Source organism: Manis pentadactyla, chromosome 12, assembly GCF_030020395.1.
Source record: "Manis pentadactyla isolate mManPen7 chromosome 12, mManPen7.hap1, whole genome shotgun sequence".
NCBI classification, from domain to species: Eukaryota; Metazoa; Chordata; class Mammalia; order Pholidota; family Manidae; genus Manis; species Manis pentadactyla.
The window spans coordinates 8669397-8684741 of NC_080030.1; the positions used below are offsets into that span (position 1 = coordinate 8669397).

At 50.8% G+C, this 15345-nt stretch overlaps 2 protein-coding genes across 3 annotated transcripts in view; one reads left to right on the forward strand and one right to left on the reverse strand.

Moving 5' to 3' along the window:
- LOC118916210 (zinc finger protein 709-like) overlaps positions 1-8725 on the reverse strand; it is a 381657-nt gene extending 372932 nt beyond the window's left edge. Inside the window, exon 1 of the mRNA XM_057489864.1 lies at positions 8031-8725. The gene's annotated coding sequence lies outside the window, so the exon portion shown is untranslated. The remainder of the gene's footprint in view (positions 1-8030) is intronic.
- A 170-nt stretch (positions 8726-8895) lies between these two features.
- On the forward strand, positions 8896-12477 carry ACP5 (acid phosphatase 5, tartrate resistant). Of its 2 annotated transcripts, XM_036883620.2 has the most exons (7): positions 8941-9034; positions 9304-9375; positions 10080-10167; positions 10438-10701; positions 10910-11037; positions 11138-11483; positions 11889-12477. In XM_036883620.2, exons 4-7 carry the CDS (start codon positions 10438-10440, stop codon positions 12159-12161), a joined length of 1011 nt encoding a protein of 336 aa, XP_036739515.1. In that variant the 5' UTR covers positions 8941-9034; positions 9304-9375; positions 10080-10167; the 3' UTR covers positions 12162-12477. The 2 variants fall into 2 exon arrangements, with proteins under 2 accessions (XP_036739514.1, XP_036739515.1); XM_036883619.2 differs by lacking the exon at positions 9304-9375 and having other exon boundaries at positions 8896-9034.
- The last annotated feature ends 2868 nt before the right edge of the window (positions 12478-15345 follow it).

Sequence of the window (15345 nt, forward strand, 5' to 3'; positions counted from 1 at the left end):
AACAGCCCGAGATCAAGTAATATGCTCTGCAAGGAAACACAAAAACCTGGTAAATCTTTTTCTCTCCAAAGAGGGAAGCAGTCATGGTGATGCTGGGGTTCTTGTTTGCGGAGTCGAAGAATGAACTTAGCAAACACCCAAGGTAGGAGAGCCAGGGAGAGGCTTTTATTTAGAGATAAAGCGAGAGGGCAGAGCTCCTGGCTCAGGCCAGGAGGGGACAGGACAGCCTGGGGTGGTGCATTGTCTACGGGATTTATAGGTGGTTGAGAGACAGAGGGCTAGGGAAGCACACCTGCTAAGTGGTCCCAAAATATTTATCTTTGAAGAGACATTAAGTTTCTTATTAGTCTTCCGGGTTATTTATAAGAAATTTACTGCTCTGATTTCCTCCCAGGATAGCAGCTTCCTGGTCTGGGAGCATATCACTCAGTACTGCCTGCTTTGCTCCCAAGGTGGGCTGAGTTATTGTCTGTCTGTTAAAGAGACTGTTAAGAAACTTACTTTTTAACTTATTGGGTTTTAAAATGCAATCTTATCCCCATACACAAAAGTAAACTCAAAATGGATCAAAGACCTGAATGTAAGTCATGAAACCATACAACACTTAGAAGACAACATAGGCAAACATCTCCTGAATATAAGCATGAGCAACTTCTTCCTGAATGCATCTCCTCGGGCAAGGGAAACAAAAGCAAAAATGAACTCTTGGGACTACATCAAACTAAAAAGTTTCTGTATGGCAAAGGACACCATCAACAGAACAAAAAGGCATCCTACAGTATGGGAGAATATATTTGTAAATGACATAACTGACAAGGGGTTAACATCCAAAATATATGAAGAACTTCCACACCTCAACACCCAAAAAGCAAATAACCCGATTAACAAATGGGCAGAGGATATGAAGAGACAGTTCTCCAAAGAAAAAATTCAGATGGCCAACAGACACATGAAAAGATTCTCCACATCGCTAATCATCAGGGAAATGCAAATTAAAACCACAAGGAGACATCACCTCACACCAGTAAGGATGGCCAGCATCGAAAAGACTAAGAACAACAAATGCTGGCGAGGATGCGGAGAAAGGGGAACCCTCCTACACTGCTGGTGGGAATGTAAACTAGTTCAACCATTGTGGAAAGCAATATGGAGGTTCCTCAAGAAACTAAAAATAGAAATACCATTTGATCTGGGAATCCCACTCCTTGGAATTTACCAAAAGAATACAACTTCTCAGATTCAAAAAGACAGATGCACCCCTATGTTTATCGCAGCACTTTTTACAATAGCCAAGATATGGAAGCAACCTAAGTGTCCATCAATAGATGAATGGATAAAGAAGAGGTGGTACATATACACAGTGGAATTCTATTCAGCCATAAGAAAGAAACAAATCCTACCATTTGCAACAACATGGATGGAGTTGGAGGACATTATGCTCAGTGAAATAAGCCAGGTGGAGAAAGACAAGTGCCAAGTGATTTCCCTCATTTGTGGAGTATAACAACAAAGCAAAACTGAAGGAACAAAATAGCAGACTCAGAAATTCCAAGAAGGAACTAGTGGTTACCACAGGGGAGGGGTGGGGGAGGGAGGGAGAAGGGGATTGTGGGGTATTATGTTTAGTACACATGGTGTGGAGGGGACCAGGGAGAGAACAGTATAGCACAGAGAAGGGACATAGTGGATCTGTGGCATCTTCCTACACTGATGGACAGCGCCTGCATTGGGGTCTGGGTGGGGACTTGATAATATGGGTAAATGTAGTAACCACATTGTCTTTTCATGTGAAACCTTCATAAGAGTGTATATCAATAATACCTTAATAAAAAATATATTTTTAATGCAATCTTATCTTCAAGGTGGAATCCTTCCTGTTTTTACTAGTTGTTTTGGGCTTGCTTGCTACATTGCCCAGGTTTCAGCCGGGACCCCAGGAGGCCAAAGCAAATCCTAAAAATGGATTATCTTGCTTTGTTTTTTTCCAGAGGCCCTCACCCTACTCTGTCTAAGCCCACTGTCCCTGTCCCAAGGGGATCAGAATGGGAAGGAGGCCTCTCCCTGTAATCTATTTGTGATTTTTTGAATTGAAATTACAAAGCAGAGATGGCTGCAACTTTATCCCTTCATAAAAAAGAACATGTATATCTGAGGCAGTTGCAGCTAAATGTTAACATTTGCTTCTTCCTGTGGTGGTACACAGGTGTTTCAGGGATTATTTCCCGTGCTTTTTAAAAATTTTTAAGCAAAATACATATAACATGAAAGTTACCATGTTAACCGTTTTTAAGGGTCCAGTTCAGTGGCATTAAGCACATTCATATTGTTGTACAGCCGTCTCCACCATCTATCTCCAGAATGCTTGTCATCTTGCAAAACTGAACCTCTGTCCCCACCAAACATGAAGTCCCCATTCCCACCTCCCCCAACCCCTGGCCCTCACCATTCTTTCTGTCTCTATGAATTTGGTGACTCTAGGGACCTCCCAGAAATGGAAGCATGTGGGCCTTTGGGTCTGGCTTATTTCACTCGGCCTAATGTCCCTGAGGTCCATCCATGCTGTAGCATGGGTCAATATCTTGTGCTTTTCCAGTTAAGTGTACGTTTAAAATACAGAAGCATGTGCACATGATCAAAATAAATAAGACCCTCTGCAGGGCATGAAACCAATGGCAAGCGCCAGTGGAGTCTTAGCTTCCCTGTCTGGTCTCAGGGCTCTGAATGCTTTGTTTGCGATCTGCCCCCAGGCGAATGGAGCCCTCATCTGGGGGGGTTTGGGGGGATCAGGATTTCGGCCCCTCTCCCTCCCCCAACCTGCCCCCACAGGGGCATGGATCTCACACTTAACTTCCTCTGTTGCCTGTCTGAAAATTTTTCAGCAACATATTTATCCACGATTTCTCCTTCCACCAACGATGATTCTCATGACTCTCCCATCTGGGTAATATTAACAGTGAGTGTTTTGACGGTTCTCCCTCGGTGCCAGGCACTTCCCGGTGCTTCTACAATGATTACCCAGTTTAACACCCACACCCACCACCGCGGCTCTCAGGTGGGTGCCCTTGCTATTAGCATTTTAGAGATGAGAAGCTGAGGCCCAGAGCGGGTAGGACAGTCCTCCCAGTCCCGGAGCTTTGCCGGTGGCGGAGCCTGAGTCGCACCCCCACCCCCACCCCCGCCTCCGTCACTTTGACCTTTTGTTTTGAATCTCCCAGGGGCCAGGGGGTGAGTCAGTTATTTCTTTAGTGGCCATAGTGGGGGGGTTATCAGAAATCAGCCAGTGTACACTTAAGAGCTGTGTGCATCATTGTAGGTAAATTTTACATCATAGACAAGAACTGTAAACACATGTAGACGGCAGTTACTGGCCTGGGCACCAAAGTTACTGGGAAGGACAGGGGCAGGTGTCTGTGACATTAAAATGGGTAAAAAGGAAGAAGGGGGAAGGGATAGAGATTAAAGCAAATATAGTCCAGTATTAACTGCAGTATCTAGAAGTGAGTATATGGGTGTTCACTGTACAATTCTTTCAGTTTTGCCGTATGTTTGAAATATTCTAGAATAAAATGTGGGGACCTCTGTCCTGAGCTCCCTGCAGGAAAACCTGTCTTCTCTGGACAGGCAGGAGGCCCCTCAGACTCACTGTATCTGCACTTGGGTCTGTGTACCTCCCCAAGAATGGTTCCTCTCCCCAAGTCTCTTCATTGGGGGGGTGAGAGGCTTCTCATTCACCAGGCCTGGAAGCTGGGAGTTGCCAGAGATGCTCCTGCTCATCACTGAGTCCAAGATTTATTTAAGGTGACCAGCTGTCCTCCTGGTTCACCTAAGGCTGACGGTCTTCCTGGGAAATAGGACTTTTATGTTAAAATCAGGAAAGTCCTGGGCAAATTGCGATGAGTTGCTTCCCCCAACCTATCATTTCTGCTTCTGAAACATGTCCGGTTTCTCCAGATTGCCACTACCTTAGTCTATCACGAGACCTACCTTAGAGTGATGGTGATGATAATAAACAGGGGGGGTGGCTCATAGTGAGTGCTTGCTATGTGCAAAGTACTGTCCCAAATGTTCCATCTGTGGCAGGTCTTTTGATTGACACGACCCTTGTATTGAACAACTGTAACATCACCCCAACATCATCCATGTTAAAGATGAAGAAATAAGGCACAGAGAGGTAGAGTCCCTAGCCCACAGTCACACAGCTAAATAAAAGCAGAAGAGCTGGAATCAGAACCCAGGCAGAGGGCTGCAGAGCCCCCTGGGCTCAATCACCTTTGAACAACCATCCTGGAGTGCTGACTGGACCCCACCACGTCCCTGGGGGGACCCCTCCCCATAGGCCTGCCTTCAATCAACAATCATCTAGGCTTTCATCAGAATGATTACTACCTAAGTATTGTTTCCTGATTACAAAAATATTACTTGCTTATGATTTTTACAGATGAATTCCATAAAGAAATCAATAAAGTAGAGAGCATTAAGAAGAAAAACGCAGGCCCAAAATGGGGTCACCTCTCCTAGCCGGGTCACCAAACTGGCACATAATGCCTAACCCGACTGCGGGTTCAGCTCCTCCTGAGGGAGGGTGACCCTCCTTGAAACGGTCCTTAATCTCCTTTCCCTGATCACTTTTGCCCCACCCTCCAGTCCACACGAACCCGACTCCAAGTCCAAGCACTTCTCGGCTTGCTAGAAGGGATGCTGCCCCAATCATGAATCTCTTCATGAAACCAATCAGATCTTCTAATTTATTTGGTTAATCTTGTTTTTTAACAAGACTAATAGCTGCCCTCAGCAACCCTCCCCCAGATATCATTCTTATCTTGGTTCCTGTTGGCACCAGGATTTCTTCTTGTCATGTAGGAACTGAGCACTTATAGTTTTGAATCAAGATACTGTGCGATTGGTTGACAGATAAAGAGAAAGATAAGCAGAGATATATAGTCAGAGAGAGACACACACATAAACCTATAGATACAGAGATGGCTGTAGGTAGATATAAATGGATAGATATACAGATAGATATAAATAGATATAGATGATACAGATCTCTGTCTTTGACTTGCTTTTTTCCAGACTGATCTTGTAAAATCACAGCTTGGACTCCATCCTCCAAACCTGTCACCCTCCAGCTGGAGTCCACCCTCTGTAGCTGCAGGCCATTGTTGCCGTGGGCCCATGAGCCCCCGATCCCTACCTCCTGTCACCTGCCTCCCACCTGGGCTCTCCTCACACCTACCAGTCTGGTGCATACCTGCCTTCACGGACCTGTCCTTGTCAGAAGTGACGTTGACCCTCTGCCCCCACGCACCCCCAATGAGTGGCCACTGGTTGTCCACTCATACCAGATTTCCTGGGAACTCCTGTCGGGGACAGTACACAGCAGTAGAGACTGGGGAGTGGGGGACAGCTGACTTCAGTCAGGCAGGCAGGAGAGTCTGAAGAGGTGGCACGTAAGCCACGTACTCAATGACAAGAAGATGGGGGAAAGTGCCCCGGATGTGAGAGAGAGGCAGGATCTACTCAGGGGTCATGGAAATATCTCTAAGAGTTGCAGTCTGGGCAGATTACCAAAGACTACACAAACGATGTCAGAATTGCAACCAGCTGTAAAGGAGTTGGTGGAATCCACTCAAGAGAAGATGCCAGGAAGGAGATGGGGGGTGGGGAGGCTCCACATTCAGACTGGACGAAAGAATGTGTCCTGGAGGGGCACCCCTTCATTCCAGCATTCCCCAAATAATCCCTGAGCAACCACCCTTTTGTACCTCGGATTCTCAATGCCAAAGATACAGCAGCAAACAAGATAGAGAAAGTTCTTGACCCCCTGGAGCTCATTCTGGCCGGGAGAGAGATTGAAAACGAGATAAAGAGCCATGCGGTTTGTCAGGCGCAGTGATAAGGGTTGCAGAGAAAACTGCAGCATGATGAGAGGGCGTCAGGATGGGCCCGGGGGGTGCACTTTAGATAAGTTAAAGGAACTTGAATACAACGGGAAGGGAGCCACAGGGGCACTTGGAGAAGGAAGAGCCTTCTAGGAGGCCAACAGCAAGTGCCAAGGCCCTGCAGTCAGAGTGGGTAGCTACTCCTGGAAGGACAGGAAGGCTGGAGTGGCGGGAGGGAGGAGGAGGTGGGGTAGGGCTCTCGCAATGCCGAGGGAGGAACTCAACCATGGGATTGACGTTGGTGTTGGGAAGCAAGACTGGAGGGAAGAGGACGGGAGGCTCTGAGCCAAACCCTGACCCACCTCCACAGAAAGGCAGCAGAACAGGGCGAATGGAAGGAGAAGGGCTGACTCAGCATCCCAGAGGTGACCAGGGAGATGCAGCCAAGAATCCACAAGTTTCATTAAATGCGCTGCTCAAAGCCTGATTTAATCATGTGCGCCTGCTTTCATACTCTTTGGCTTAAAAAATATAGAGAATGTTAACACTTGAAAAAGTTATAAAATGGCATCACTAGTATCCTATTTATCTGATGACAAATGTATAGGCATAGAGAAATTAATGGAAAAAAAGAATGGACAGGGACTCTCCTGGCAGGGGTATTAAGAGTATAATCGGTTTCTTTGTGCTTTTCAGCATTTTCCAACTTTCCTACAAGACCATGTATTAAAATAAGATTCTGAATATTAGAGTTTTGTGTGAGCTCCAAAAAAATGCAGAAAGACAATCCCTAAAAGACCCCTGTACCTGCCACAGGAAGCAGATGTTAACAGTTGGTCCTAAATTGCTTCTGATAATTTTGTCCTTTGTGTGTGTGTGTGTGTGTGTGTGCGCATGTATGAAAGAAAACAGTAGGGATAAAGCTGAAGCCCCTTTCCTGATCCCCTCTTGTTCCCAAGCCCCAATGCCATCCCGTCTCCCCAGAAAACAACCACTGCCCTGAAGTTTGGGTGAGGTGGCTGTTTCCTGTGTTTACATTTGACTGCAGAGACATTGGAAGGACGTTTGCATTTTTTCTGCTAGCAAAATAAGGAACAGGCCTTTTCCAGCAAAAATCCAAACAGTGCCTAAGGTACCAAATGGGAAGGGAAGGCCTCCGCCCACCCCCAAAGAAAGGAAAGCAACCAATGGCTGGAGTATACACACATTTCTGTAGCCTGTCAGCCCAGCCAGTTCCCCTGTCTTTTTCTCTGCTGTGTCGCCTGTACTGGGCATACAGTGGGTGCTCAACACATGTTGAAAGCATTTTTAAGTTTCTCGGCTCATGCCTATTTTCAAAGTAAACTTTTTCTTTTATTTGGGAATAAATTTAGAGTTACAGAAAAGTCGCAAAGAACTTGTCCAAGGCACTCTGGTACACTCCTCACTCTGCGCCCCCTATTGCTAACATCTGTGACCGTGACACTGAGACAGGGGACCATAGGCTTAGACAGAGCAGGGTGAGGGCCTCCGGAAAATGACCCCTGCCGAAACTCCATGTGAAACAATTAAGCAAAGCCAAAGTCACACTGATTCTCTAAAGTAAAAATATCAAACTAGGAACATAAGCGTTATTCAGGGAGGTTAGTTAAGACTAAAAAGCCAGGAGTAGGTTGACCTAGAAGTGTGGATACTCCCCAGATAAAGAAAAGTATCTCACCATAGCCTGTATTTTCACTGTATCAATTAGAACGTACCATTGTAAGATTTACTTTAGCACCTGCTCAAAGGCCCAGCTTACTCAGGAAAAATTCTATCTTAAAGCTAAAATTACATTTTAATCAAACGGACAGTGGCTCAGCCCACATAGAAGGCAAGGCAGACAGTCTTGATTAATATGTTTCCAGACAGAAGCTAATATCCTGGAAGGGAATCAAAGCAGTACACTTTTTGTGTTAAGCTAACGTTGAAGAATAACCCACTGATAAGAAACTTAGTATCTCTTCAAAAATAAACATTTTGGGACCATCTGGCAGGTGTGCATCCCTAGCCCTTTGTCTCTCAACGGCCTATAAATCCCCTAGACAACGCACCACCCCTGGCTCTCTTGCCAGGAGCTCTGCCTTCTCACTTTATCTCTAAATAAAAGCCTCTCCCTGGCTCTCCTACCTTCAGTGTTTGCTAAGTTCATTCTTCAACTTCACAAACAAGAACCCCGGCATCAACACTCCCGTAATTACAAATAAATTATGTTTCTTAGTTGTGTTACTGTTCATAAAACTCCAGGCTTTATTTGGATGTCCTTAATTTTTCCACAAATAACCACTTTCTGGCCCAAGGTCCCACATTTCATTTGGTGCCTACGTCTCCTGGGTCACCCCCTGTCTCAGCTGCATCGTGACTGGGACATTTCTGCAGAGTACTGGTTAGGTATTGTGCAGAATATTCCCTCAATGTGCTGTTTTTCTCATCATTAGCCTGTGGTTAATTGTTGGGAAGAAACTCACAGTGGTGAGGTGCCCCTTCTCATGACATCACATCAGAGCCACCTGGTATCAGATTTATCACTGTGACGTTAGCCTGGGTCGCTGGGTGAAGGTGGCATCTGCCTGTGTCTCCCCGTCAGGTTCCTAAGTTTTGCTTTTCCGTATTTTATTCTTTGGGTGAGAGCCATTCACGCCTTTGACTCTAATTCACACTCAAAAGGAAGCAGGAAGGGCTGAGTTCCAGCTACTGGGGATCTGGGGGGGAGGGGGCTGTTTCAACTTAGACTATTTGGCATTCTTTCTAAGGAAGATCAGCCTCTGCTCCCAGGCTCATGTTAGAGACCCACAGCGAGGCCCCGTCCAGAGGGGCCTCCGGGGCTGAGGGCGCCCAGGTGTGAAGGCAGGCGGCCAGTGGGGGGCCAGGGGGAGGAAATCGGGTCCCCAGCCCCCTGCCCCCCCTAAGCTGCAGCCCAATCGGAAGGTTGGGGCGGCACTCTGGGGTGCGCTCCCATTTTACAGAAGTGCTGCCCGCACTGGAGGCGTGGTGGCGCGGGTGGCCGAGCAGGATTCCGGGGCGCGGCCGGCCGGGGGGCTGGGAGGCTGGGCTGCTGCCTCCTTAAAGCCGGGCGCCCGCGACGGTGAGCAACCGGCGCTTTGGCAGCTCCTGGGGCCGTGGCCCACCGGCAGGTGAGACACCCCCGGGGAGGGCTCTCTGCCTGCCCTGGTGACCCACTTCCCCGTTTGTTTGGGCCGCGCGGGTGGGAGGCACACAGGGCGGGCCACCCATCCTCGCTGATCCTGTGATCTCAGAGTTGAAGTAGGGGCCGGCGCCCCCATCCTTCCTGGCAAGGGACTGCAGGGACCTGCGGTGGGTGGGCAGGGAAGTTGAGGGGCAGGTCAGACAGGCCACAAGGGCAGGGCCCCCACTCCCCAAGCTGCTGCCTGCCTGTCCTCAGGGGCTGTGGTCACTCGGAGGGCCTGCCTACAGCTGCCGAGGACATGAGGGTCCAAACTCGGTGGTCACGTTGGTGGGTCACCAGCTGCCTCCTGTCTGGGTTCCTCCTGCAGGGATGGGGGTTAGCGAGGAGGGGAAGGTGTGGGCTGGACTTCCTGGAAAAGGGGGACCCTGCCACTTGGGGGAGGGGGGACACACATCCAGAGCTTGTCAAACACACATTCCACAGCAGACACAACTCACGTGAGAGACACAACAGACACAGTGCAACTCACACACAAAACAGACACACACAGACCATCATCCCACACAGTAGCGCTTGAGAACTCAGGCACACGTCACAGACACACCGCCCGGGCCTTGCAGGTGCAGTGCACACATCTGCAGGCACAAAGGACTCCCTGGCATGCAGCAGACCTGCGACCCAGGCAGGCACACTTCGCTACACACAGGCAACAGACATCTCCACACAGGCAGCCAAACAGGACCTGGGAGAGCATGACACAAGATGATGTGGCTGGAGCACACCGGTTCAGAAGTATGCATGACACACACACAGAGAGCAGGGCACCTCAGGCCCATGGCACAAACAAGCTCACGTGGACAGTCGCAGAGGCTGGGAGGGCAGGCCTGGCTGTACTGGCTGCCAGACCCCCACCCTGGATCCCGTGTCCAGTACTGGGGAACTCCACGGCTCACATGACCCAAGGGGAGGGCTTCTGGAACAGCCCACGGAGAAACTGCATCATCCTCACTAATGACCCATTTCCGCCCCAGGAAATAAAGTCTCAGGGACCGTTGGTTTGACCCAGGAGCTCACCTGCTTCCCTGAGCCTCTGGCTGACCGGCTTGTGCTTCCCCCAGGGTGAGTGCAGGGCCTGGGAGGAGGGAGGGCAGGATGGCCCTGCAGGACCACGCTTCCTGGCCCCTGGCTGGAGCCCGTCAGCTCACTGTCCCTCCCAGCCAGGTCTTGTCCTGAAGTCCTGGGAACTAGGGCACCACTGAGGGGCTCATGAAAGGCCAGCCCTTCAGGGAGCTGTCCCCCCCAACTCAGGGCAGGGCAAGTTGAGCTTCCAGGGGCCTGTTGCCCATGCCTCAGCCCTGGGCCCCCAGATGCCTCTCTCTCCCCTCCCAGATGGACGTGTGGATCGTGCTGCTCATCCTGCAAATCTCGCTGGTGCTTCCCTTGGCTGATGGCAGCGCAACCCCCGTTCTGCGCTTTGTGGCTGTGGGGGACTGGGGAGGAGTCCCCAATGCCCCATTCTACACAGCCCGGGAAATGGCCAATGCCAAGGAGATTGCCAGGACCGTGCAGATCCTAGGCACAGACTTCATTTTGTCTCTGGGGGACAACTTCTACTTCACTGGTGTGCAGGATGCTAATGACAAGAGGTTCCAGGTGTGTGACCCTGGAGTGGATGGGAGTGGGGGCAGAACATGTGGAGAAGCCACTTGAACCTCTGACTCGAGAGGGCGGAGGGAAGCTGACATGTGTGCACACCTAGAGCACTCCCTTGTCCCTGGTCCCTGACTTGGTGGGAGTATCAGGGAGTTGTGGGTAGCTGCTTGACCCCAGGTCCACGGGGCACCCTTGATGTCTGCTGCAGGAGACCTTTGAGAATGTATTCTCTGCCCCGTCCCTCCGCAATGTGCCCTGGTACGTGCTGGCTGGCAACCATGACCATCTGGGGAACGTCTCAGCACAGATCGCCTACTCCAGCATCTCCAAGCGATGGTGAGTCACGCTAAGGTGGACAAAGAGGCCCACTGCCTGGAGCTGGACCCAGGGCTTCTCTGCCCAAGACATGCATCCACCACCTCTGTGCCCTCCACAGGAACTTCCCTAGACCTTTCTACCACCTGCGCTTCCAGATCCCTCAGTCCAACGTGTCCGTGGCCATCTTCATGCTGGACACAGTGACACTGTGTGGCAACTCGGATGACTTCCTCAGCCAGCAGCCCGAGAAGCCACAAGACCTGGAGCTGGCCCGCATGCAGCTGTCCTGGCTCAAGAAGCAGCTGGCGGCAGCCAAGGAGGACTATGTGCTGGTGGCTGGGCACTACCCAGTGTGGTCCATTGCTGAGCACGGGCCCACCCGCTGTCTGGTCAAGCAACTGGTGCCGCTGCTGTCCAAGTATGGGGTCACCGCCTACCTGTGCGGCCATGACCACAACCTGCAGGTAAGGGGCTCTGCAAGGGGTGTGGGGGGCCAGGCAAGGGGGGCGCCTGTCTGGCCAATGTGCCACATAGCACATTGAGATCCTCCTGCTGTTTGGGGATCCCTCAAATGTCAGTCTCCCTCAGGCTCCATGCTCTCTAGCCAGCAAAACCACTCCAAATCCCCTAGAAGCCATCATACTGGCTGCCAATTGCTAATTGCTTAATCAGTTCTCTAGCTGTAAGTAGAAGCTATACGCTACTACAGGTGGGGAAACTGAGGCCCAGGGGGGTTTTTGTGCCTCACCCAAGGGGACTCTGTGGTCAGGGACAGACCTGACCCTGGACTCAAACAGTGGGGCACAGAGCCTGGGGTCAACCTCCTTGAGGAGCTGGGGTCTCCACTGACCGGCACCCTCTGTGCACAGTACCTGCAGGACAAGAACGGTGTGGGCTATGTGCTGAGCGGGGCTGGGAACTTCATGGACCCCTCGAGGAAGCACTTACGCAAGGTCCCCAATGGCTACCTGCGCTTCCACTACGGGGCCGAGGACTCGCTGGGTGGCTTTGCTTATGTGGAGATCAGCCCCAAAGAGATGAGTGTCACTTACATCGAGGCCTCCGGCAAGTCCCTCTTCAAGACCAGGCTGCCAAGGCGAGCCAGGCCTAAGCACACAAAAGGACTCCAGTCTGAGGCCTGAGGTAGAGCGGCCTCCCTGCCAGTGGGCGGGAGGGGCCCTGCTGGGACCCCCACCCTCGGGCAGGTGTTCTCACCCACAGCAGAGCAGGAAGGAGAACCGCAGATGAGGAAATGTGCCATGTGGCCCTAGTGACAGGGATGCCCATGCGTGTAAAAGCAGCGTGCACATGGGCACCGGCCGCAGTACCACGCCCCACGGCCAGGCTCCCCAGCCTGAGTGGGGCAGTGCGGCGGTAGGGAGGGAAAGCTTTCTCCTGAATCAACCATTCATCTGTCACTTACAAATATTCAATAAAATAATAGTTGCAAAAATTGAATGTGTGCCATGAACACCCCTTCCTCACCACACTGGTGAGTTACCTCCCCCAGGTTTCAGAGTCGGGGCTCCCCCACTTGCTGCTCTCAACCTCATCCAGAGTCGGGTCTCCCCCACTTGCTGCTCTCAACCTCATCCATAACCAAGTAGGCTCACAAGTGGGTGCGATCTCAACAAAGACCAAACAGAAAGGAGGGTACAACACGGGGCAAGCCTCGATCCCCCCTGCCCACCGCCCTAGAGGCAGCCACCATCGTCTTTCCAGCCACAGCTAATGCCACTATAATCAAAATATCGCCCCCTTTTTACACAGAGAGACATGATACACAGCTCTGCACATGTTCTTGCTGCTCAACCACAACGCGACTGTTCAAAACTGAACATTCATGTTTGTCCCTTTCAATGTGGAGTTGGTGATACAGTCATTTGGCTCAAAAACCTAGTTTACAGAAAGAGGAAATAGCTCTCTCCCTCCCTGTCCTTCCACCCACTTTTCCTAAAAGGAAGTCCCTTTTTTATACATGCTTTGTGGTTCCTTCAGGAGGTCTCTATGCAAATGAAAGCAATTGTGAATGATTTTTTCTTCTCCTTTCCCACTGATTTGTTCGTTGCTTCCCCCCCTCAATCCTAACCGACTTTACGGGGTGTAACTGATGCATCTGAAGCATGCGGTTCAGTACATTTTGGCAAAGGTACAACCAATAAACCCACCACCACAATCAAGATGTAAGCATTTCCCACACCCCCAAAGGCTATCTATGCACTTTGCTGTTTCTGGCTGTTAGGCCAGGGGATCTGCGCATCGGCTCCCAGGGAACTTCTGGCTCTCTCTGCAGCTGCAGAGGCCCCAATGTGTGCCTGACCCACTGTCTATCTAACCAGCCATCTAATGAGGGTTGCCTGGATTGCTTCCAGTAATTTTGCTAACCTCAAACCATGCAGCAATACATGACCCTAAACATTCACTTCCTACTTATCTGTACAGATACAGTTACGTCTGTAGGATAAACAGCACATATTCCCAAAAGCAGGACCGCCCTTCTCTTTGACAGCCACGGAGCTGCCCCCTTATGTCACTGGCTCTTTGCTGGGGCCTGGTGAAATCCTTCCCAATCTGTCCCTTTTATCAACACAATCGCAGTGGACGCCTCTGCACCCATGTGTGGAGGAATAATTCCAGCAGCAGAATTATTTCCGGGCCTGTTTCTTATGCTGGAAGCTGAAAGCTGCAGAGAAGCCCGGGGCCCCTCTGAGGAAGAGCTGAGTAACCCGGCCCAGGGACAGCCTGAGCCATCCGGTGCAAGGCAAGAAGCCACAACTGTTCCCTGGGCCCCCCCTCATCTGCCACTTCAGCTGCTACGGAGCAGGGACCCAACTGCTCGGCTCCAGCTGCCACTCAGGGAGTGCAATGAAGCAGCAACCTGGACATCACGTGACTGAGCTCCCTTATGGAGAGGAAGCTGGTAGAAACGGCGTCTGCCATTTGCCACTTTGCAGGACTGATACTGTTTGTTACAAGGCGCATGGGCTACTGTTAAAATCAAGCAGAGCTAGCTTACCAAAAAGGCCCGCCCAGAGTTCCTTCCAGCTGGCATCTACCTGGCTGGCACTGCTAACAGCCAAGCTCTACGCCGAAAACCACCATTGCTTCTAATCCTGACCCGATGAGGCAAGGGCCAGAATCAGGCGCGCTTCTCAGGGGACATCACAGAAAGTTGGCAGACCAAGTGTTGTGCCCAAGGTCATGCTCAGGAAGTGCAGACCCTCAACCTTCACCGTGACAGACAAGGCAGCTGGCAGCTACCCTGCCTCTTCCCACTGACTCAGAGGCTCCAGGCAGACAGAGGACTGAATCAGAGGCCAGCCCAATATCCCTGCTTGCAGGGTCCAGAGCGTGGAAAGGAGAAGTGACACATCTAAGCTGACATGGGGAGTGAGTGGCAGGGAGGGGGACTGTCCCCAAGCCCTCTCTTCCACACCACCCAAGTGCTACTAAGTCCCAAGCCCTGCGCCAGGCACCCGGGGTCCCAAAAAGCATGGAAAGGAATAAGGCAAGGTGGACACACGCCGTCAGAGGGCTTCCGTCCAACTAGTTGGGACAGTGCCAACTAGCACCCAGCCATTGTTAGAGAGATGCCTTCAAGCTTCCAGGAATAGATGGCAGGGTTCCTCAAGGCTAATAGTAGCCTCCTCTCACCCTCCCTCCGCAACTGCGTCGGCTTCAACCACAGGGATGTTACCGTCTCCCACTCCACCCTCATGCGGGTGGGCACGGGGACAGGCGCCAGCATTCTTCTGCAGCCAGCAGGGTGTCACTGAGAGTCAGCCCACACCCACCTCAACAGCTTCCAAGGCCAAGAATCATGAATAAGAAGGTGAGACACCTGCCTTATGACTCAGCAAAAGGCATTGTCCTGCAAACAGTACGCCAGTGGCTTGGGGAGCACATCCAGTGGGAATCCAGAAACGAATTCAAGAACACAGGAGACCATGATGGAGGCTGAAGGGGGCACTGCAGCTTCACGGAAAGGTGTTACTTCCCGTGTTGAAGTGCCCAGAAGACAAAGCCTGAACCCTACTTCAGACCACACACAAAAATGAGTTCCACAGGGATCCCAAATTTTGGTGGCGAAATAAAACACAGTAGAGGATGAAAACGAACATCCTCATAAAGATCTGAATGCGATGGTTCCTAGTAGCCATATTGCAAGCCACCCCAAACAGGAAACAACCCAAATGCCCACCAATAAATGGAAGGCAACACAAAATGTGGTCCTTCCATATAATGGAACACAGCTCAGTGACAAACAGGAACAATATGGATGAGTTGCCAGTGTAGGAAGCTGAGTAAAAGAAGCCAGTAGCAAAG